Source organism: Vipera ursinii (assembly GCF_947247035.1).
Source record: "Vipera ursinii genome assembly, chromosome: Z".
In the NCBI taxonomy this organism is placed as follows: Eukaryota; Metazoa; Chordata; class Lepidosauria; order Squamata; family Viperidae; genus Vipera; species Vipera ursinii.
Window position 1 is genome coordinate 94,200,225 of NC_139517.1, and position 25,362 is coordinate 94,225,586.

Genomic DNA, 25,362 nt, shown 5'->3' on the forward strand with positions numbered 1-25,362 from the left:
ATTTCATCTCTAATTACTCTCTTTGTAAAATAGACCACCACATCTCTGGGTAACTTCCTCTGTCTTGCAATCCATGAATTTACACGAAAAACTTTGTCCATATTTCCCTCAATTTCAGATGCTGGCTGGCCCAGTACCCCTTCCAGAGCCTCAGAAATCAGCTGCTTTAAATCTTCTTTACCATTCTCCTTTAAACCCCTGATTCTAATAGCATACTGCATCTGATGATACTGAACAAGGCTCAATTCTCCGTCCATTTTATCCCTTATATTTTCATTTTTTAATACCTTTGCTTCTAATATAGAGTTCTTTTGACTGAGATCCTCCACTTTTACATCCAGCTGTTGCACACATTCAGCTACGGATTCAACCATAGACAAGATGTCCACCCTCATTGCTCTCAACTTCTCTTCCATCTTCTTCTCCAATTTCTCCATTTTCTCCTCCATTTTCTCCTCCAGCTTTTTCAAGTTTTCATCCATCATATCAGACATCAATTGTGCATGCTTTCCAAGAGCATCTTGTAAATCCTTAAGCGTCAATACCGGGGGAGATGCAGGAGGAAGCAAAGCTTGCAATGAGGTCTCTTGCACCAGGGAAGACCCCGCATTGCGAAGAGCTTTAGAATTTTTAGCCGCCATCTTCCCCCACTTTCACTTATTGCGCACTTTCACTTTAAAGCTATAAAATCCATTGAGCTAGAGAGTAAAAATAAAGAGTCCACTTCACCTTGACCTCCTGTACCGCTCTGCCTGCATCTTGATAATCAAAAGTATTTCCTTTTGGCAGGGGTGGTTGCTAACGCCTGGCTCTGCTCCAAAAATCCCGGAGCAGAGGCGCTGCGCAGCTCGGAGCAACCCATGCTTCGGGGGGGCTCATCCTTCAACCGCCCAAGCTCTCAGCTCAGGCGGCCCCGGAGAGCTCAACCCCTACCTGGGGCCTCACCCCCTCCTCTTCTCCTGAGGAGGGGGCTTCAAATCCATCTAAACAGCTGATCGGCGCTGTTTACGATGGAAAAACACAGCTGCGTAGCGGGCAGCCCGAAAACGGCTGTCTTCGGCGTCGCGTCGCCACCGGAAGTCGTCACCTCATCTTTTTTGTTAGACAAGACATTCCCAGTTCCCACTTTTGCTTGTTCCTGTCTCCTTTATCATCTTTCTTGCTCTTCCCTGCACTTTCTAGTGCACGGACACGGTATTCCAAATGTAGTCTTACTAGTGCAGCATAAAGTGGTACTAACTCTTCATGTGGTCTTGATTCTATCCCTCTTCTGATCCATCCTTTAGACTGCTCATACTAGGATTCCTAGATCCCTTTCACAGTTATTGCTGTTTTTTATTTATTTTTTTATTTTAATTCTATTTATATCCCGCCCTTCTCCGAAGACTCAGGGCGGCTTACAAGCTTAGCAGTAGCCTTCATTCTATGTATATGCCTGCTTATTAGGGCTTTCATACACCCCCCCAAGCGGCATTATTACAAAGTCAGCTTAATTGCCCCCAACAATCTAGGTCCTCATTTTACCTACCTCGGAAGGATGGAAGGCTGAATCAACCTTGAGCCTGGTGGGATGCGAACCTGCACTAATTGCAGGCAGCTGGTGTTACTTAAGGAGGCATTAGCCCACTGCTCCACCAAGGCTTAAGCTAGGTGCATTTAGTTTTTCTTGCCTAAATGTAAAATCTTACTTTCTCATAACTGATTTGCATTTTGTTGTTGAATAGGGCCCAGTCTGCTATATTTTAAAAATATGTTTCATATTCCTGTTTTAAATTTACTTCTGTGCAGAGCCTATGCATAGCTAGTGCCTGTATCCAAAGGAAAACAATATAAATATCCTCTTTTTTGGCACAATAAACTGGAAGCCATTTAGGAAAAAAATGTACAAAGCCTACTCTAAAGCACAATATGGGATGAATGAGAATCTACCTAAATACTGCTTTGTTAAGCATTTTTATGAAGAGTAATTATTTCCTTTTTACATTATGTGCTTAGACTTCCTAGTTTTTTTTTTTAAAAAAAACTTGGCTAAAACTTAACATTAAATCACTCATGCAACAATGATACTGTAAATTCAGATTCTGCATACCATATGGATAGCATAATTGAAGACTTAATGTTCTTAAAATGGCAATTGATCAAGTAGGATATTGCGCTTTTTAATTCCACTTGTCAGTAGAATAAATTACATTATTACACTTACTAATCAGTTTGTTATTTGCCTGCAGGATTCAAAATGTGCAGCTTATAAGAACTACTAAATTATGCTCTAGTAAATTAATTGTATGAAACAATCTCTGATTATGTTAGAATATGGCTTTGTAACCAATTAAAATCCATTTATGTTTGAAGCAATTCATAATTAAAATTATAATTTTTAGAAACCTACTTTTTGTTGCCAATACAAGTTGTGGAAGGTAGTTAAAACAAAAGAAGGCAGCATTCCAAAGCTCCTAGCAATTTCCTATTGCCAACAGTTTTAACAGTACCACAAGGAAATGTTTTCAGCAAGTTTTTTTAAAAGAAACTTGTCAGTCCTGAAATATAGGATTAGGAGTCTTCTTAACTTTAAAAAGTCCAATTTTCTTCTGAAATCTTATAACTAAAGCTTCAATTTATTCTGTTGTAACTTCAAGAATAAGTTAACAACATGCTTGTACTTTTTCTTTAAAACTTGGATTCTTACTTTATCAGTGACAAAAAAGAGTTAAAATGGGAACATTTTAGACATTCAGATACAGTGATTGTGTATATTTGAGTCAAATACATAAAGATAGATTTTGATATGAATGGTGATAATATTTGTTGGTAGGTTCAAAAAAAGTACATTACACCAGTCTCCTAGTTTAACCCAGATTATTTAAGGGATAATACTTGCAGGGATAATACACTGCCAGTCTGATTCTTTGAGCATGTATTAATCTTCAGATTAATCTACAGGCTCTAAATTCAAATGTTTGATATGATTATCAAACTACATATATTTTTATGATAGAATATCATGCACATACACACATAAACACAAACACTTTTTCTCTTCCCCACCCTAATTCTAGTAATTCTGTTCCATTTGACTTTAGTGGGGTGTATGCATGTGTTAAATCAGGGGTGTCAAACTCAATTTCATTGAGGGCCGCATCAGCATTGCAGTTGCCCTCAGGGGGCTGGGTGGGCATGGCCTACTGGGTGGGCGTGGCTAGAGTGTGTATGGCCTACTGGGTGGGCATGGCCAGTTCTACATTGTTTGCATCAAGGGTGCCTATGGGGGCCTGGGCAGGAGTGGGACAGATCTGAGGGTCTCTGGGCCAGGGCCAAGGCAGTGGGGGCCGTTCCCTCACTATTTCCAGGATGGCCTCACGGGCCACATGAAACCACTTCACGGGCCGGATCTGGCCCCGGGCCTTGTGTTTGACATGTCTGTGTTAAATAAACCTGCTTTCTTTTAAAATAAACTGGCATTTGTGTTAATCACAGTGTCAATTAGATATGTCATACTGCCACCAATATTCGACACTGGCCCAAAAAGCAGATTTGGCAAAATAGCTGGAGTTGAAGTCTAGGTTGATGCCTTCTTGCCCACCAATCTTTCCCAAGATTGTTGATTCATTTTTGCCTTTGGTGATTGATTTCCTGCAACCTAGCTAAAGGTAGGAGAAAATGGACAAGAGTGTGAAGTTACCAGCTTGCATCCCTTAAAGCAGGTCATGGCCCACTACCGGGCCTTGAGTCATTCGGAACCAGGCCACAGAAGTAGCGAGCAAGCTTGTGCGCACATCCCCACTTGTGCAAGCAACAGGTGAACACATGCATGTGTGCTTCATTTGCATGAGCGGTGTGCATGTGTGCTACCACTTGGACAAATAGACCTGTGGGCACACTTGCCTGCCCACAGAACCATCTCCTCCCCCCGCTGATCTGCAAAGCTACAAACATTAAAGACATGCAGACTACTAATTGTATGTTATGATTTTACATAGGATTCTAACCTGAAACATTTACCCATAACCCTTTTAGGCTTTAGTTTGGGGACAAGATTCTGGTATATTTCAAAGGATCCCAGAACAAATTATTTTTCTTAACTTCAGGCTGAAAGAAATCTAGCTAGGAAAACAAACTTTTTTTTTTGCTTATGTCTGGAATAAAATTAAACTCAAAAAGAGACTTGGAGGTCACTGAAAGAATTTTTATTTAAAAAATGTTTGCAAAGGCTGGTGGATTTCTATTAACACGATCAAGAAGCACACAGAATCAAAATTGGCAAGGGTTTAAATACCTCCTGGTTCTGATGACACACCACAATCCTCCTCCATGGACCCAGTTGATAGGCCCACTTTGGTTACATGCTTTCTGACTGCCTACCATGACAACAAGTTTTCTGCCTGACAAGAAGTTTTCCACCTTTTAAGGAACTAAGGTTATGTAACATTTAACTAGGCTTTCATTAAAGAATGTTTTTATTAAAAATTACATTCCCTTCACTTACAATTCAAAATCAGGATTTTATTCCATCTCATTCCATTTTAATAGGTCTTGTTTCTTTGAATTCCTAAAATGGTACCTGAGATATATTAACATGTATTACTTGCTGTTACTTAAATAATAAAGTAATTTAGAGCTTCTTATCATTAGGAACATTCAATGAATATTTGACATGTATGATATTGGTTTTTTTGTGATTTTAGGTATAATTTCTTTTTTTACATTGTTATTTTTATTATTTTTTAAAAATTTTACTTGCTATAATTGATGTGTATTTGTGTCACATGCTAAATACAATTCAGTTTTCTATGCTGATAAGTTTAAACAGTGCTATATTTTCATCCAAAAAATAATTAAAATGTTTCAAGTCTAATAGCATTTTACATTATTACAAGAAGAATATTCAAGTTTTGCATGAAGAACTGAAATACATCTTAATTAAACAACTATACACACACATACAACTATACAACTGTTTTTAGAGCTCTGTTAATTAATTTATGAGTTTATAGTGGTTTATGAACTGAATTAGTTGCTACTTGAATTAATTTATAGGTTTATTGAAATTCTTTCATTTTCAGCAGTTTATCAACATTTATCTTTTAAAATATTGGATTTATTTTTGGTTAAAAGTGTTAGGGCTTCATTTTGGAAAGAAAATTAGGATACAAAAACATTAAATGTAATGTAAGTATATACTCAAGCCTGCTTTTCATGGATATCCTAACTTTCTCTCTTCTCTACCGGGCTCCAGGGATAAAATATTTCCAACACAATTAGTGCATGTCATTTCATTGAAAAGTGCAAGACCATAAAAGATCAATAGCCTTAAGCCATGCATCTTTTTTATTTCCAATTTGCCTCAGTGTTGTTGTAAAGCAAGCTACTGTTTTTACAGAAACCTGCAGTAACTTGTACCTAACAATAAGTCAGCAGCTTTTCTTATGTATCTCCATAATAGCAAAAAGAATTTTTCTTCTTTGTATTAGCTACAGGAGAATAAATTTTTTTCACATGTAATAATAACCAGAGTTCTAATTTGGGCTGGTTATGATTATAAAATTATAGTTGAAGCTGCTTCATTACTTGCTAGTCCCACTGTCAGGTTTTTCTGACATTGCAACTGGCTAGATAAATCAAAAAGGGTCCATTAATTTTATACTTAAATCAGATTCTGAAAGAAAATCTATAAATCTGCTGCTTGTACTGCACTCTAGTTCCATTCTACCTTGAATTCATCTCAGGATGTTTGATCGTTGGACAAATACTTGTTCTTGTTTATTGCAGTGATGTGCAGCTGTTCAAATCCAAAGAAGAAAAATTGCCTTGGATCTGATACGGGTCATGGTACACATCAGTGGCATTTTAACTATAATGACATTTCCTATTCTCTATTCATTGCCTTCTGAACTGACATATTTTCTTAAGATCTGCATGCCCCAAAAGTAGAAGACCTTATTTAAGGCAATTCATCCTTGGATCACTAACCTTTGATATGGCAGATGATGAGATTTGCCATCAGACTTTCAATGATCTTTCATTTGATTTGCACTATTGTGCATTGTGCATGTTTACCTCTAGCACATTCTAAACAAGATGGATAGATTATCTGGACTCCATCATATCCCATTCAATTCTCTTACTAGTTATAATTAAGTATACTTTTCATTAACCAAAGTATGCTTGCTAACTTGTCAAGATAATAGTGCCACACTGATAAAATTAAAATCCTCATGGGCCCCATACATTGAAAATCAACTGTTCCATGGCTACTGGAGCTGCAGAATTACTAGAGTACTGTAGCACCTGTAATATCACTTTTTAAAACATATTGGTAGGATGCATGTTGTGTAGACCTAACTCAAAACTGGATCTCTTGTTTCAGGACTTTTATAATATGTCAATTGCTGTGCTAAATTGATATATATAAAATACAATAGACTATGTCTGTCTATCTTTTGTCTGTCTATGAATCTATCTTCTTTATCTGTTTAGGCAACATGCTATGTATACAAAAAGCACATCTTAACAAGAGGACTAAATTGATAGGGCTCGCAACTTGGGCGTCCTCCTGGATTCACGGCTCAGTTTAGAAGACCACATAGGTGCCGTGACCAGGGGGGCTTTTGCCCAGGTTCGCCTGGTGCGCCAGTTGCAGCCCTATCTGGACCGAGATGCCCTACGCACAGTCACTCATGCGCTCGTGACCTCTTGGTTAGACTACTGCAATGCTCTCTACATGGGGCTGCCCTTGAGGACCACTCGGAGGCTTCAGCTGGTGCAGAATGCAGCCATGCGAGTTGTGATGGGAGTCTCCCGATACTGCCGTGTAACGCCTCTTCTCCGCGAGCTGCATTGGCTTCCAGTTGCCCTCCGGGTGAGATTCAAGGTGCTGGTGATGACCTATAAAGCCCTACATGGCATGGGTCCGGATTATCTTAGGGAGCACCTGCTGCCAGCATCAACTTCCCATCGTCCTGTGCGCTCCCATAGAGAGGCCCTCCTTAGGATGCTGCCGGTTAGGGAGTGCCGGCGGGTGATCCCCAGAGGGAGGGCATTCTCTGTGGGCACGCCTGCCCTTTGGAATGATTTACCTGTGGAACTCCAGACCGCCCCCGATCTGCGTTCATTTCGCCGGGACCTGAAAACCTGGCTTTTCGATTTATCAGGCCTGGACTGAAGGGGTTTTAGCTTTTTAAATATTGTTTTAATTGTTGGGCTTAATTAATTTAATTTATTTTAATTTTATATTATCTTTTATATTGTATTTTATGCTGCCCTGTAAACCGCCCTGAGTCCTTCGGGAATAGGACGGTATAGAAATCTAATTAAATAAATAAAACAAATAAATAAATAAATCCATCCTACCCTGAAGCCTGGAGGATAGCCAGATTTTCAAGGAGTTTTGGAGTGCCATTAGGGTAGAAGCCTAATTCTGTCTATGTACTAAATCCTAGCCTGAAATATGATTGAAATTGGTCCAAGTAATCCTTTGTTTCAAGATTTCTGTAACACCTGAACAGGATGATAATTGTTCAAAATTGTTGAGTTCAGGAATGGTCTCTTGAGGACAGAAAGACTAGCATCTCACGTGTCAAAGAGGTCAACACAACAACTTGGATGCAACTGCAAGCCACCAGAAATGCAGATATCATAACTTCGCTCATTTTCAGATAATAGTATCCTGAGTTGTATTTGCTTATATTAGTGTTTTGACTCTTTTGCAGACATGAAAACCATAATTTTTTCATGATCATCTATTTTTAATGGTTTGTTTCAATGATTTAACCACACTATGTAGATAATTGTTCTCTGAAGAGCATCATCATTTTTGCAATGGAAACCTTTTAAAGAAGCTTAATAAATGGAACTAACAAACCAGTTTACAGCACAGACTATGTATTTTATTGAATATCTATTCAGAATATCCGGTTATTTAAGAACTATACTGTGGGAAAGTTATCTGGATATTATTGTGTGTGGTTGCTGCATCTTTCCAGATAATGATTTAGATGCAGATCTAGTTATTCCTAAAATAAATCCAACAGACAGCCTAGAATAAACGGAAACAGATTAATATATTTGCACAGGTCTACCTAAAATACAAAAAGATCTGGATCTAAGCCAAATTAATGTTTCCTACTAATTTGTTTCTGTCTCACTCTGAACTTTAGTTGTTAAAAAATAGAGGTTATTTCCTTATAAGAAAAAAGCCTAGAAATTTGGGACTCTTTAGGGAAAAGGCAACTGGGGAGATGTGTACATAAAATCATGTAAAAATAGGATTTTTTCCCCTTTCAAATTACTTACTGTATATCTAATTATTAGCAATAAAATGCTCACATAATTGTTCATGGTATTTATTCTTTTCATTGCATTGAGACAATGGTCACTGAAAACATATGCCCACAGTAATACTAGAACTTAAAAGCAAGTAGCTATCCAAAAAGTGTCCAAAATAAATATGGGTCTGATGCCAATGAATTAACCAAGGATTTACTGATTAGTAATATGACAATACATAAATGTTGGTTCTCTAGTTGTTACAAATTAATTTTCAGTTTTGTTGGAAATTAAAATAATTACATGCCAATTTAATGCCAAAGAAGTGATATAAATCCAATGTCAATTTAATGTTCATTATACAAAACATGCACTTTCTGAAAAATAACTGAAACATTTAAATTACATAATTGTGATTGGGTTTTTTTTAATGTGGCATTTCTAAAAATGTAAAAGAGGTAATTCTTTAAGATAATTTTGCTAACAGAAGAGGTAATTACAGTTATGGGTAAAGCATGTTGACTATTTGATATAAGTATAATTGGTGAGAGTATGGATGTCTGAACAGAAGCATGCTCCTACTTGTTGGAAAAATAAGTACACAGTTAATTCTGCTTGAATGTAGAATTTGTAACGTGGTTATGAATGCTGTCAAATATAAGTTCTTTCAGTTATGTAAATATTCACAGTATAGTAATATGTAAAAATATTTGTTAGGATAAAAAGGAATTAATCATATTGATTTATACGGCTATAGAAACATTTACAGCACCTCTAAGTTAAATCATATACATACTGGGCAAAGTAAGAAATTATTCTGCATATGCAGCCCTGAAAATAGGCTGGAGCAAGTTTTTGTGACCCTAACACTAGTTCCACTTGACAGAGTTCTATCAATAAGAGGGACAAATAGTGGGCAGAATTGGATAAATAAGGAATCTGAACAAATATTGGTAAATTAAAACCTTTCCAACAAAGGCAGACGATTTTTCCCTCTTGCTTTTGATCTTTGTGTTATGGTTGAAAGCCAGCTTAATATGAATATTATTTTTAGAAGTGTTAATGTTTAATTTGATGAAATGGACAATTGATGATACAAATTTGAAAATTGTTACATAGTTTTAATATATTTACAAAACCTACACAGATGTTAACATTTTATTTATGTTTGTAAAAATAGAGCTGAATTTTAGATACAGGAAAAAGCTTTTTCTCAAAGTTGAGTCTTATTACTAAGTACAATTTCCTGTAATTGGAGGATTTTTAAAATAACTTGAAAATTGCCTTATTCAGGATGAAATTGACTGTTACGTTTTAATTATTTGAAAGTTGCAGCCCAAAACATATGGAAAGTACCAAGCAAAATATAGCTTTGCCAGAAGGGTTTGCTGGAGTGGTTGATAATATTTTATCTGCTTAAGGATAAGCTTTTCCAACTTCAGGTGCTTTAAATGTCTGTGATTTTATGTTTTGTTTTATTTTTATTTATTTATTAAATCTATTTGCCACCTATCTCACTGTGGGAATACTCTAGATGATTTACAACAGTAAAAATTAGAAATTAAAAAAAAGCGTAAGCATAACAGTAGCAAAGTAATGGAACAATGGTATAAACTATGAAAAAGCAATGAGAATAAAAGATGGGCAGGTGGGGAAGCAGGGAGTGAAATGGAAGAAGTAGGGTTTACTATCAGTTCAGTAGCCATTGCCCATGTGATGGTCTTATTTAGCTTCCTAAGCCAAACAAACCATGGTTGAAATATTTTACTCTAGAAAATTATCTTGTCCAAATAGGGTCTTCTCAGGGTGCCGCCGGTAAAAGATTGCCAGCGGATAACACCCAGGGAGAGGGCCTTTTCTGTGGGTGCGCCTGCCCTCTGGAACCAGCTGCCCATGGAGCTCAGGACTGCCCCTGACCTACGCTCATTCCACCGGGACCTGAAGACTTGGCTCTTTGAGCTCTCTGACCCAGGCTGAGAATTTTAACTGGGTTTTATTTTCAGGGATAATTTAATCTTTTAATTCTCTTTTAACTTTGTATTTTATATTGATGTGATTTTAAAATGCCCTGTAAACTGCCCTGAGTCCTTCGGGAAAGGGCGGTATATAAATCTAATAAAATTTAAAAAAAAATCTAAATATTAATTACTGCTAAAATTAATTTTAGATTGCACCTTCAAAGATTAATTTTCAAGATATGCTTTACCTTATATAAGATAAGATAAGATAATCTTTATTGTCATTTTTTACTGTGGGCACAATGGCACATATCAAAAATGAAAATTAGTTGCCCACTCTCAAAGTGAAACACATACATGACATACACCTATGGAGGAGCCGTGGTGGCGCATTGGTTAGAATGCAGTACTGCCGGCTGTCAGCAGTTTGGCATTTTGAATCTCATCAGGCTCAAAGTTGACTCAGCCTTCCATCTTTCTGAGGTCAGGAAAAATGAGGAACCAGATTGTTGGGGGCAACAGGCTGACTCTGTAAACCACTTAGACAGGGCTAAAGCACTGTGAAGCGGTATATAAGTCTCAGTGCTATTGCTATTGCTGTTATAAAAATGATAAATAAATGTTTATTATTTATATTAATCTATTTTAGAAATTCATTTGCCATTTTCATTAATGCTTAGCATAGAATATAAGTGTATCCTGGTGACAGAATTTGTGTATTCAGTGGAATTATAAATAAAGATCTGTTCACCTGTTATGTTTTAGCACCTTGTGTTACATGTTTTATGTCTAGAAACTGTCATGTTTAGAACATGTATGGAACTTGTCCAAATATATATATATAGACGCTTGTCATTTAAAAACAAGTAATGAAAGTGTATAAATGTTTCAAGCACTATCCTTTAAATAAGTTAAGCTTATCTAATGCTAAGGTACCCCTATAAACAACTGTTAAATCAAAGTTATATGAAAACAATTAACCAGAAATGAAATGTATAGACCAGTGGTGGTGAACCTATGGTACGCGTGCCAGAGGCGGCACTCAGAGCCCTCTTTGTGGGTACACATGCCATGCCCTGGAGATGGCAGCTGTCCCTCTTCAATCAGCTGTCTGAGGTTCCATGTGGCCAGATGCATCCCGGCACGGCTGGTTTCCCTTCCCCCATCCCATTCCTCCTGGCCTCGCATGCTGTCCTTTTCCCAGGCACGACCCACTGCATTGTCTCCTCAGCTGTTGGCCAGCTGTCCAGCTCAGAGGTGGCTTGTCTGAACTGCTGGTGGTGGGCTATGGAGCACCAGAGTGCGCCGGTCAAGAAGCCGGCATTTGCTCGCTGGCCTCTGTGTATGGGGGCCGATGGTGTCAGGCAGCAGCTGCCCCTGCCTCGCCTTGCCCCGTGATAATGGCACCCTGCCCTGCCTTGCCTCGCCTCGCCTCACCCCGCAGGATGAGCCTCCTACCCACCACCCCTCCTGCCAGAGACCTCCTGGATCTCCCCCAACCCTGCCCGGCCCCCACAGGTGTCACTTCCTGAGCAACATCGAGGTGACCATGCCCACCTTGGCTATACCCACCCAGTCTGCCATGACCACCACAGCCACACCCAACCAGTGGGCCACACGGCACCCAGCAATAAATAAGTGGATTTTGGGTTGCAGTTTGGGCACTCGGTCTCTAAAAGGTTCGCCATCACTGGTATAGACAATTAAAGGTTGTTGGTGTAAGTAAACTGTTTCACAATGATCACCGGAACATGTTATTTTTGGAATGGGTTGATTCACATTTGATTGTTAATCTGATTCCATTTGAAGGTATAATCATCTGGCTAATTTTCAGTATTTTTCAGAAATACAAATTCAAAGAAACTTTGCCATATATTCATAACAGAATTCAATCAATATGATAGAACCAGATTAATAAACTATGTCAATTTGCTGATCAGCTTCATTATCAAGTGATGATAAATGAATTTTCCATTTAGAAAATTAAGAGTTTAGATTAATCATTTGTGTATCACTGAATAATTAATTTTGTTATATAGTGCAATTAGTTGATCATGCATGAACCTGATATATGAACATTTTGTTTAATTAATTCTGTTATGCAGTTTATTCACAGGAAATTAATCTGTGTCTATATTAGGTTAATGTAAATAAAGATTAAATTGATTAAATTATATTGCAGCTCGGTAAATAAAGATTAAATTCTTTAATTTGTTTTGACTTGTTTTAAGGCTGACATTTATTTTTGTATTCTAGGCAGCAGGAGCAATCCGTCCTCTTGTTTCCACGGTTATTGCTTCCACCACAGATGGATGTTTAGACCATTCACTAGATCGTGCCAAGTACAGAGCAAGTGAAATGCCTCAGGCTTTCTTATTTGATAAAATTCATCAAGCATATCTTCAGGTAAATATTCTGGTTTTTGCCCTCAGTATAATAGTAAGAACAACTGAATTAGTTGTTTAGTATTAAATGCTTAAGTATTAAAAAAGAGCTTAAATGGACTCCAGAAGATGGTAGAGGACAGGAAAGCCTGGAGGAACATTGTCCATAGGGTCGCGATGGGTCGGACACGACTTCGCAACTAACAACAACAAATTAAAAAAGAAAATAAAAATAAAAATATATAATGATTTTGGCTGTTTTAGGGAACCTCTCCTTTCTTATGTAAGGAACACAAAATAAAAATTCTATGTCAAATATTTTTTATCAGAAAAATACCAAAAAGGGCAAGCAAATATAACTATATTGTTTTTTCAACACTTGTCATACAAGCCAATCTTATAAATCTTTTCTGATTTTTTAAGATATATTTTTAAATATATTCTGCAACTTTTTCAAAAAGAAGTTTCATTGGTAGTTTACCACTCATCTTTGTTTCAAAGGGAAAATCTTTCAGAATTTTTAACAGATTTTTTTTGTACCTATAATCCTATACTTTTCCTTGTCACTTCTAAAAAAATCATTGCAAGTCTTAGCAGGCTTCTTAAATCAATTTCCTGATTTAATCTCTGTTCATCTTTGATGGGAATAAGTGATTTATACTTAAGTCCTCTGAAACCAACTGTGTGACTTTGGGTTTTTGGTGGAGAAGAGGCTGTATTCTTTCAGGGAGAAGAGGCTGTATTCTGGAGTGTAAAGAAGTAGCAAACCTTATGTAGTTTGGGAGAAAGTTAAGGCTCCTCTCTATAGTGATAAAAATAGTTGATTTAGTTTGGCAAGATTTATGTCTATAGATGAGAAACAATAAAAGAGACTGTTCAATAGTAATTCTACATGTTTTTTTGGTTCATGGGGCTTGATAAGCCAGTAGTCTCTTCACCCAACTTATCTCATAGGGCTCTGGTTGTTGTGAGGAAAATAGAAGGAGGAAGGAATATTAGGTATCTTCACCACCTTGAGCTATTTATAAAATAATAAAGGCAGGACATAATCATTTTTCTTTTATGCATATATGAAGCTAAACTCACCAGGTAACATTTCATTCTTGTGGAAGATCTCTAAGATAATTTTTGAAAGTGACTGGAAAGTGAGTTAGCGAACTCAGTAGGCTTTAAAAGGCTCTGCCATGTTTGAGAGTGTGATGATTAATATCACTCAAACATGCTGTCCTGCAATCTCTTTTCAAAGAGCAGCCATCTAGACAACAAGTGGACAATATCCTGTACCCTTTTTATCTAAACAGATTCTGTGAGACTGGTCTACTTCCAGTCTTAACGTAATTACTGTCTCCATTCATCTGAAGACATCTTAGCTCACCTTTCCTCACCTCAAATCTATTCTGTAGTGTTTCCCCCCGCTTCGCTAGGCATTTAGCTTGTGAGTTAATGCTTGATAGATCCTCACAGCCTTGTTCCCCTGCTATGATAGCAGGCTATTACTTCCCAAAGATATGTCTACCTGTTACCAATTGTATCTCATTATCCATCTGTAACTGAGATAGCTGGAGGATGAAGTTTTTCTCTGGAAGTGTCATTTTATCTCTTAACCTACCTTCCAATGCTACAATTTAGAATGAATGAAATCAGTGGGGATGGAACTAGAAATGACATTGGCAAATTTGCAGTTCCAATTAATTCTGCTTGTTTCCCATGGAAGATTTCCTTCAATCCACTTTCTGCCCTGTTTTTCTGCTCCACAACCCTCTTTTGGCTGAGAGAGACAGAGGAATCCTGGTTCTTACAGACCTGGTTTTAATGATTGCATACATTATGATTGCGAGTTGTGATGGGAGTCTCTCGATACTCCTGTGTAACATCTCTTCTCCGCAAGCTGCATTGGCTTCCAGTATCCCTCCGGGTGAGATTCAAGGTGCTGGTGATGACCTATAAAGCCCTAAATGGCATGGGCCCGGATTATCTTAGGGAGCACTTCCCATCGTCCTGTGCGCTCCCATAGGGAGGGCCTCCTTAGGGTGCCGCTGGTCAGGGAATGCCGGCGGGTGATCCCCAGAGGGAGGGCATTCTCTGTGGGCGCGCCTGCCCTTTGGAATGATTTACCTGTGGAACTCCAGACTGCCCCCGACCTGCACTCGTTTTGCCGGGACCTGAAAACCTGGCTTTTCGATCTAACTGGCCTGGACTGAGGGGGTTTTTAGTTTCAAGTTTTTTAACATTGTTTTATTGTTGGGCTATTAATTAATTTAATTCTTTTTAATTCTATTTTTTATCTTAATTTTATATTGTCTTTTAAATATTGCCCTGTAAACCACCCTGAGTCCTTCGGGAATAGGGCGGTATAGAAAAATAATTATAAATAAATAATAAATGAATGAATGAATGAATGAATGAATGAATGAATGATAGCCTTTCTATCCTGTACAAACCTATAGATGTAAATTGCTTATAATGGTGAATGATTTGTGCCTGACCTTTTTAAATTTGTCTTAGTGAATATAACATTATTTTAACAATATGTCTCATAAAGTAAATACCATAGATCTTCCTCACTCAGCTCAAGTCAAGAGCTCAATTTCAAAAACTGAAGAAAAAACTGGATTAACTTATACAGTGTTTTGATATGCCACAGAAACAAGAAGGAATGATGGCTCCTTCTCTAATGGACTGAATAGAACTGTATTATTTCCAGATCTATCACTATCTCAAACTTTGAATTACTAATGAAATTCCAACCCATTTCTACACAAATTGATATTGAATTTACAAGTTTGATAACTGGCATATCTGGAATCTGTAGAGATCTTAAAATTATGAAAGGGTTGAAGACATTGCTATTTCTCTAAAATTAAGACCTGAGACAAATGATCAATTTCATGATAAAATAATTACAAAATTACAATCAGAACTAGTTAAAGTATGGGGCAACTTAGTAGAAATAATTAAAAAATAATTAACCTATCATTGAATGATGAGTAGTGGAAACCTTTATTGAATTGCACAGAAGGATGCCTTCAGGAATGCTTCTTATTGCCAATTGATTTTAAAGTAAGATAGAGAATGCTTACAGATTAAGAGCAAGAGGGAATCCCTCACAGAGAATCTTCCTTATAATTTTTAATTTATAAAGTCTAGTACTAGAGATCATATTTTACAGCTTTCAAGGCAAGCTACTAAATTGAAACACCATGGATAAATTATGATTTATCCATATTTGTTTACAAATGCTTCAGTTATGGAAAGATTTTGATTTAGTTCATGCACCTGCAAAAAGTTAAGTATTGTTTTTAAATGAACATTATATTGAGTTAATTGTATATTTTAAAGGAGATTCTAGAGTTACCTTCTATTAGCTACATTAAATGGATAAGTTAATGAAAAAGTTTTTATGGCAAGCTAAAACTCATTTGAATATCAGCAAAATTGAAGTTATGTTAAGATAATGGTAGATTAGCTATCTCATTTTCATGAGGTTTTATTTTAACATTATATATATATTGGAACAATATTTTTATGAGTATTCTTCTCTTTGGCCCCTTTTGAAGAATAGACTTACTCTAGAGGTGAAGGATAGCAGTGTTCCAATATCTCAGGGGCTGCCACAAAGAAGAGAAAGTCAAGCTATTCTCCAAAGCCCCTGAAGGCAGGACAAGAAGCAACAGATGGAAACTAACCAAAGAGAGAAGCAACCTAGAACTAAGGAGAAACTTCTGACAGTTAGAACAATTAGTCATTGGAACAACCTGCCTTCAAAAGTGGTGAATGCTCCAACACTAGATGTTTTTTAAGAAGAGACTGGGTAACCATTTATCTGAAATGGTATAGCGTTTCCTGCCAGAGCAAGGGGTTGGAGTAGAAGACCTCCAAGGTCCCTTCCTACTCTATCATTATCATTACCATTACCATTATCATTTGAAATCTTGACAAGTTTTGTAGTCTAGGTACACTAAGCAGATCTGTATCTAAAAGCTTCAAGGGTTGTTTTTTTAAAAATAGGAAAATAGTTATTTGATTCTGAATCACAAGAGATATTGACCTATGGCATTACACTAATTTGAAAATAGTAGGGAAGATATTTTATTGGCATGTTTATGCTAAACAAGGGATCATCACTCTAATGATTATTGTAAAGATTTTTAAAGATTCCATGTCAAGTATAACCTATCTACAATTTTCATTTGAGAAAATATGTAACACAAGAATGTATTAAGCAGTACAGGTAGTCCTTGTCTTAGTACCGCAATTGATTCCAAAATGTCTTGCTAAGCGAGACATTTGTTAAGTGAATTTTTCCCCATTTTCCGACTTTTCTTGTCATAGTTGTTAAGTGAATCACTGCAGTTATTAAATTAGTAACATGGTTGCTAAGTGAATCTGGCTTTCTCATTGATTTTGCTTGTCAGAAGATTGCAAAAGATAATCACCTGAACACAAAGCAGTGCAACTGTCATAAATATGAACCAGTTGCCAAATATCCAAATTTTAATCACGTGACCGTGTGAAAAAAGTCACTTTTTTCAGTACTACAGTTTTAAATTCATTAAAAGATGTATCACTTGAATGTAAAACAGATGAGAAAGAGAAAAGCAGAGAGACAAATGAAAGGGATTCCTTTTTCTGCTTATCTCAACTCCTAAAGACATAATTATCCCTAAAAAAGAAGAGACAAAGGCTTTATGATTCTAGGTTTGTCTCTCTTAACTATATGTTCTTTGTATTTCAATAAACTTGAGACTTCAACATAATCTTTGTCTGTAAAGAGAAGTAGAAGAATAAAAAAGCCCAAGCAATTTGGCTTTTACAAATGAATGAATAAAATTTTTAAAAATAATCTCCTTTCAATTTTATTGCTTCATGGCAATTTTATTGATACTAACATTCCACAAGAACATTAATGAGATCTGAGCACACATTCTGCATTCCCCACTGTATTACCAGAAAGGAAGAGTTTAAACAAGTTCTGCTCAGTTTTGATTAATGATTTGTATGAGACTTCAGTCATATTTGAATTTGTTAAAACATTAAATCTGAATCAGGATTGGGAGTCTGAGTGAACCTGAATGTTTTAGATAATTCTATGTTGGTTATCTCTTTGGCACACTGATTCGTTATAAAATTTGCTGTTGTATAATAAGTGCATGGACTGGGCTATTTTTAAACGGCTACAAAATACTGAGAAGGAAAAAATTCATCATTTCACTAACAGATAATCTTAGTTTTATAATTTGCTTATCTTGCAAGAATTTCTTTAGCTTCTGCAGAACATCTGCGAGCCTTTTTAAAATAACTTGTCTAAAATATTCATTTAAGGTTTATATAATTTTTAAATGTTGTCATATAGGCAGCATACAAATATTGCAAAAGAGAGAGCAGTACCATTTAATGTTATATCAGTTAATGATTACTGATTATTTAATGAAACCTATTTGAATTCCTTCATTGCCTTAAATTAACAAGTTAATTGGATTATTTAAAAGCTGCAAAATGAAGAGTACAGCATTTTTCATAACTAGGTCACTAGATCATGTATATGTGTATCGCTACACAGACACAGACACACACAGTACAGTATGTTTTCTTTGCTATAAAAGCAATCAAGCAATAGAAACTGTATTGTGAAAAGACTAAATGCCAGTATCTACTTCTTAGTGCAGGATCCTTTGATATTTTCAATAAATCTTTATTTGATACAGACATAGATTCCAGCATCACCCTGATTTGATTCCTTCCATGATTTCTATTACATAAATACTTGCTGTAACTTAATAAGAGATATGAGATTCTAATTTGCTTCTGAGTAAATTCCATAATCTAGATGCATATTTATCCTTATCATATATTTTGGTACTTTACTAGTTTTTTTGGGGGTTGCCTTAAATTCTTTATCTTAGTATTGTGATTTATTTACGTCTAACATGATGCCAATTTACAATCTTGATACAATACTGCTAGTATATTGGGTATGAACAGAGACTAAAGGTAAATCCTCAGTTTACAACCACAATTGGAACTGGAATCTTTCTCTTTGAACAGTGTGGTTGTACATGTGACCACTTTGCTCCTGGTTGCAAACTTCAATCATCTCCTAGGTGGACAGAGCAGAGGAGTTGCCTCCCTGGAGGATATCTCATTCCATGACATTACCCCCACCCCCACACATAAACACACAGTAAATATTTAACTGAAGCACAATGATAATTGTGGAGCAAAAAGAGATTGGATTCCAAAGTGATAGCTCAACATTAAAATTGTTATCAATATAACAATAATTATGCTGTATGAATATAAAAATATTTGAAATACTACAGAGTTTACCTCTTTTCCGGCTGTGTGTGAGGTATTGTATTTGTAGCAACATTTCTAAAGGATTAACCAAACATAGAGCAATACAATTTATTTGCTTGACATTCTGTATATCCATTGAAGATCAAATGCCATATTTTATTTTTAAAATATTCTATAATTTGTTCTTTTTGTTTTCCACAGTGTAGTGACTATGATCTGGATTATGGAACAGAATGTTTGCATCTAGCTCAAAAATATAGCAAAATAAATGCTAAGCTTATTGAAGGATCTCCTGATCTATGGAAGGTAAGAGCATTGCTATTGCTACTTATTAATAGTGAAACCTTTTCTCATGATATGGAATTTTTTACAGGATGTTAATGGCTAGGTGTTAACTGCACTAATTATAATAAAAACATCTAGTCATTTAATTAAATTTAATAAATTAATTATATTGTTTAATAATGCTTGTGGTTGTATTACTAAATACTTTAACAAATAATACTTGTGGTTATAGTTAATAAAATCAATAGTGAAATCAATAGTAACATTTAAACATCTTGAAAGAGAAAGCATAGAGAAGAGTGGAGAATATTCTGGTAATATCAAACATAGCGGGTACTCTCTTGCACAATTTGCATAGGCAAATTATGCCACTTCAGCTGCCCAAATGAACCTACCAGGAATAACCCAATTGCATAGGCAATTTACATTCCAAAAGTAATTAAACTTGGATTATAAGGATACATCTTGCCTCATATATAAACTTAAGATCTCATAAATTCAGTTGAATTTCCTAGGATTTTGTTCATTACCCCAAAATTCACCCTATAATGCAGTCTTGAGGCTTGAAGTTAATGTGTCAAGTATTAAGACCTAGGTCTGTTCCTGGATTCTAATCTGAGGATTCAGAATCGTGTTTGACAGTATTGGCCTGCTACCTCTGCTGTTGTCAGATAGCAACCAAATTTTATTGGCATCGTACCTATATAGGGCATTCTTTCCACCTTTTAGCTTGCCTTTTAAACTGTTTTATTCTGTCCTTCACTCTTCACTTTGTTTTAATATTGCTTTTAATTATGTCTCTTTTATGGTGTCCTTTTTCTGATGTCCTAAGACATATTATGATTTTTCTAAATTTGAAATCGTCTCTAAATTTGAAATCATACAAATAAATGCTAGATTTGTTACTTTTTAAGAGATGTTAAGTCATTTACCAGATGTCAGATACTTTTCCATCAAGTAATGCAGTTTCACAAATAGATATCTTGTTTTACTGTCTTTACTGTTTTTACAATAAATATGATAATGAATTGCTTTATTAAATTACCCTCTTTTTTACTACATAAACTGATCAAAGAACATAATAAAGATATTTTATTTGATGATATTGTGCACATTAAGATTATAATTTTCAGGTATAGAGTTGTTACTGAATGAATTATAACTATTTTATTAATTGTAAATTATAATAGTATTGTTAAATGAAATACTTCTTTGCAAGGTGTCAAAATTAATGCTTAGTAGAGTTTAAATGCTGCAAAATCTATCTCAAATCTTTTAGAAAAATAAGATTAAGAAATTAAGAAATACTTAGAGGTGCTTATATATAAACAGCTGCTTTTGGATACTGTTCTGTTCGCTATTATAGATTAATATATTGATTGCTCTAGAAAATCAAATCTTATTTATCCTTTAGGTAACTTACAAGTGGGATCTTTTTGCAGCTGATTGTTTAATCAAAGGTATGTGTTTTTTCTTGTTCCTGCAATTTATGTATTATCTTCTAGGCCAGGGGTGTCAAACTCAATTTCACTGAGGGCCGCATCAGCATTGCGGTTGCCATCAGGGGGCCGGGTGGGTGTGGCCTGGGTGGGCATGGCCTACTGGGTGGGCGTGGCTAGAGTGCGTATGGCTTACTGGGTGGGCATGGCCAGCTCTACATCGTACATCGTATAAGGTATTTAGTAGACCACAACCTACAACTAGATAAGATAGAAAAATGTGGGCTAGACAGCATCACCACCAGATGGATTTGTAGCTGGCTGACCAGCCATACTCAGCATGTAGTCCTCAATGGAACTGCATCTACATGGAGGGAAGTATGTGGTGATGTGCCACAGGCTCTGCTCTGGGCCCAGTGCTCTTCCAACATCTTCATCAATCATTTGGATGAGGGGGTAGATAGGAAACTCATCAAATTTGCAGATGACACCAAGCTGGCAGGAATATCCAACACTCCAGAAGATAGGCTTAAGATACAGAAGGATCTTGACAGACATGAACATTGGGCGTTATCTAACAAAATGGAATTCAATGGTGAAAAAAGTAAGGTCCTACATTTAGGCAAGAAAAACCAAATGCACAAGTACAGGTGGTACCTTGCCCAATAGTAGTAACTGTGAGAGGGATGTCCTAGTGGACAATCATTTAAATATGAGCCAGCAGTGTACTGCAGGTGCCAAAAAAGCCAACATAGTGCTAGGTTGCATTAACAAAGGGATAGAATCAAGATCACGTGAAGTATTAATACCACTTTATAATGCCTTGGTAAGGCCACAGTTGGAATATTGCATCCAGTTTTGGTCACCACAATGTAAAAAAGTTGTTGAGACTCTAGAACAGGGGTGTCAAACTCAATTTCATTGAGGGCCACATCAGCACTGTGGTTGCCCTCAGGGGGCCGGGTGGGTATGGCCATGGTGGGCATGGCCTACTGGGTGGGCGTGGCTAGAGTGCATATGGCCTACTGGGTGGGCATGGCCAGCTCTACATCGTTCGCATCAAGGGTGCCTATGAGGGCCTGGGCAGGACTGGGACAGATCTGAGGGTCTCTGGCAGAAGGAGGGTCTCTGGGCCAGGGCCAAGGCAGTGGGGGCCATTCCCTCACTGTTTCCAGGATGGCTTCACGGGCCACATGAAACCACTTTGCGGGCCGGATCCGGCCCCCGGGCCTTGTGTTTGACATGTCTGTTCTAGGCCGTGGACAATTGTTTTGGTTACCTTGCTGTTCCTTCTACCTGAGACTTCTTTACAAATAATGGGAAAAGCCCCTACATATAAAAAAGAACAGTAATTAGAATAAAATATTTCTATAATTATACTTGGCAAGTCTGAAAATATACTAATCACTAGGGTTGCTGTTGTAGAATGTAAATTTTGCTTAATATGTTAAATTAGGAGGAAATGGTCAGTGAGTGTGAATAGCTGATGAGTGATATGATGAATATGTATATGTATACGTATATGTACTGCCTTTGTGAAGAGCAGAAATGCTATTACAATTATTTTTATTCCAAATAGCAAATATATTGCTGTCATACGCAGAGGTGCCCTTTTGAGTTTTTGAACAAGACAGCATTGTAGGTTTTTCTTTTCATTATTTCTGCATTATTATTATTATTATCTGTATTTCCCCATTTCAAAAGAGGGTTAAGTTTAGAGAAAGATAAAAGCAGACTGGTATAAAAGTTTATTTTTGCAATTTCTTATAAAAGTAAGCTACTGTACACTTAGGAGTATTTTCTAAATACAATATGATCATCTTTCACTTGAATAGAACAAAGCAACTTTGACCCTTCAAATACTGTTGAATTATAACTCCTAGCATAACCCATTAGGTTACCATTGGCTACAGCAGACATGTCAAACACAAGGCCCGGGGGCCGGATCCGGCCCGCGAAGTGGTTTCATGTGGCCCGTGAAACCATCCTGGAAACAGTGAGGGAATGGCCCCCACTGCCTTGGCCCTGGCCCAGAGACCTTCCTTCTGCCAGAGACCCTCAGATCTGTCCCACTCCTGCCCAGGCCCCCATAGGCACCCTTGATATGAATGATGTATAGCTGGCCATACCCACCCAGTAAGCCATATGCACTCTGGCCACGCCCACCCAGTAGGCCACGCCCACCCAGGCCATACCCACCCGGCCCCCTGAGGGCAACCGCAATGCTGATGTGGCCCTCAATGAAATTGAGTTTGACACCCCTGGGCTACAGTATCTGAGCTGAGGGTTCAGCGGCGTTTGAAGGCATATATCTTCCTTGTTTCTACATTAGAATAACCCGGTGATCATCAGATATTTTGCTTTACAACCTCTGTTGGCAAATTGTCTAGTTCATTAAACCTAAGCCACATTGTATTTGTGTTTATTCAGATACATGAATAAAATTGACTGAACTGGCAGAGATGGCAAAATTAACTATATTGATTAGAAACAATGAATTAGATAAATTTGTAACAGACTGGCAGCCATTTGTGGATTTTCTGCATGTTAAATATAATAACGTATTTAACAGAGGTCTTTGAAAATTATTTTTACTTTTGGGGTTCCTGTTGATTGCTTTCTTTATATAGTGAAAAAATGCTGGATCAATTGGATTGATAGATAAATAGATTTTCACATCAAGGACATTGTTTTATCTAACATAGTATTTTTATTAGATATAGATGGAGAAATTTATAATTACTTGTAGACCTCTTATGTTAAGGGGAGGACAATACATCATATATTTTTGATATATTTTGCAGCATTCAACCAGGGTGGACATTTATGTTTAATGTCAGTGTGAATGATGTATTCATCATTTATTACTTTTTTGCCCTTTTTTATTAGTATTCAGTGTTAATTTGTTTCTTCTTTTTTCTTCCTGTTTTCTTTATTTTGTATTTTAACTTTGAAATAAAATAAAAATTTTGTAAACAAGATATATTAACATACTACTTTACAAAACAACATTGCATTTATTGTGCAGACTTGTTGTGCCCACCCATGATTAATTGTACAAGCTCAGACTTACAAGTTGTTACATCAGCCAAAAATGCCAAGACTGAATTTAATTTATATAAATAAACTATTCGAAAACAATAATGATGTTTTTTCTTCTCTCAATGTACATTCCTGGGGAAATGATCTACCAGTTATCATATATTTATGTTTTTAATATTTCCATTTAATTTGTGTGTATTTGGAAACAAGTAGTTTTTGACTTGTGACCATAATTAAGCCAAATTATCTGTAGCTAAGTGATACAGTTGTTAAGTGAGTTTTGCCCCATTTTACAGCCTTTATTGCCACAGTTATTAAATGAATCACTGCAGTTTTTAATAACACCGTTGTTAGGTGCATCTGGATTCCCCATTTACATGTAGATATTTGCTTTATCATTAGGGTGTATGAAAGCCCTAATAAGCAGGCATATACATAGAATGAAGGCTACTGCTAAGCTTGTAAGCCGCCCTGAGTCTTCGGAGAAGGGCGGGATATAAATGGAATAAAAATAAAAATAAATAAATTTGTCTTAATTATAAATGCACCATAAATAGCATGATGTGAGGGATTGATGCAAGTTATATCATACGTGAGTGAGGGGTTGTTTGCTTATTTCAAATGTTTTTTTTATATATATTATTGCCTAGGGTTTCTACTGGTATATGGGTGGCCCATATATGTTTGTTAAATAAATATTACAGCTAAATACTAAACAGAATGCTTGCATAGATATTTTTACAGGAGTTTCAAATAATAGTTTATAATTTATCCTATTGATCTTTAAATTAATTGATCAAGTCAACTGGAGAAATATGGCCTAAAATAATTTAAACGAAATTAATATATCACTGTTTAATTATTTGAGCCCTATTTGATACTTTGTATTACAAATGTAATCCTACCAATGCAAATTCATTTAACAGTTTTCAAATGCTTCAGGAAAAATTCAGGTTTTTTTCCTGTAGGCAGAATAAAACTGTTGATAAAAATACATTCCATTCTATTAAACTGAACACTGATGTAGGTAAGAAAAACAAACAGTTTTATATATGATGATTTGAGTAGTTGGGTAATGAAACATCTGCAAGCAAACAACCAAGTTCAGAGAACAGCAAAGATTCCACACAAAAAACCCATAATATGCATTTTTTTAGTTTTTTTTATTTCTTTTAAAATGTAGATTGGAAAATAATAGAATACTGATTTAATAAAAATAAGTCTTAATGTGTTTGAAATAAAGCAGGTAGCAACTTGCTGGATGTGCAGACAATGTGGCGCATGTCTCTCCTTTTTCTTCTTATATTATTAGTCTGAAAATAGGGAAACCTCATCCTGCAGTTAGGATGACTCATTTATAAAAGTAGTTAGAACCTGGATAGCATAAAAACATCCTGAAAGAATCTCTTTAAGGATTTCTTGCCCCGGGGTAACTATATCTTTGAACCTCTAGTTGAAACATGTAAGCTTGAAGATTTCAGTCTGCCTTTAAGGTAGTCCCTAAAATATATTTAAAATTAGATGAAGAATTAATATTTTTGGAACTCTGATCAAATTCTTATGGTGATATGACCTCCTGAATTTCAGTTTCAGCTTACATTTTTTAAAATCAAGCACCAAGTTATTATGTTCACAGGGGAATTGCCAGCAGGCACTACATAACTTTGTATGTCCTGCTTGGACTTGTCACCTAGT

The 25,362-nt window shown here is 36.3% G+C and overlaps 1 protein-coding gene across 1 annotated transcript in view; it reads left to right on the forward strand.

The window, feature by feature from the left end:
- The window catches only part of CRPPA (CDP-L-ribitol pyrophosphorylase A), a 53,643-nt gene that overhangs the window by 15,585 nt on the left and 12,696 nt on the right, over positions 1-25,362 (forward strand). The window contains exons 3-5 of the mRNA XM_083376748.1: positions 12,477-12,626; positions 19,103-19,207; positions 20,601-20,646. Of these exons, the coding sequence (XP_083232874.1) occupies positions 12,477-12,626; positions 19,103-19,207; positions 20,601-20,646 (301 nt within the window). The remainder of the gene's footprint in view (positions 1-12,476; positions 12,627-19,102; positions 19,208-20,600; positions 20,647-25,362) is intronic.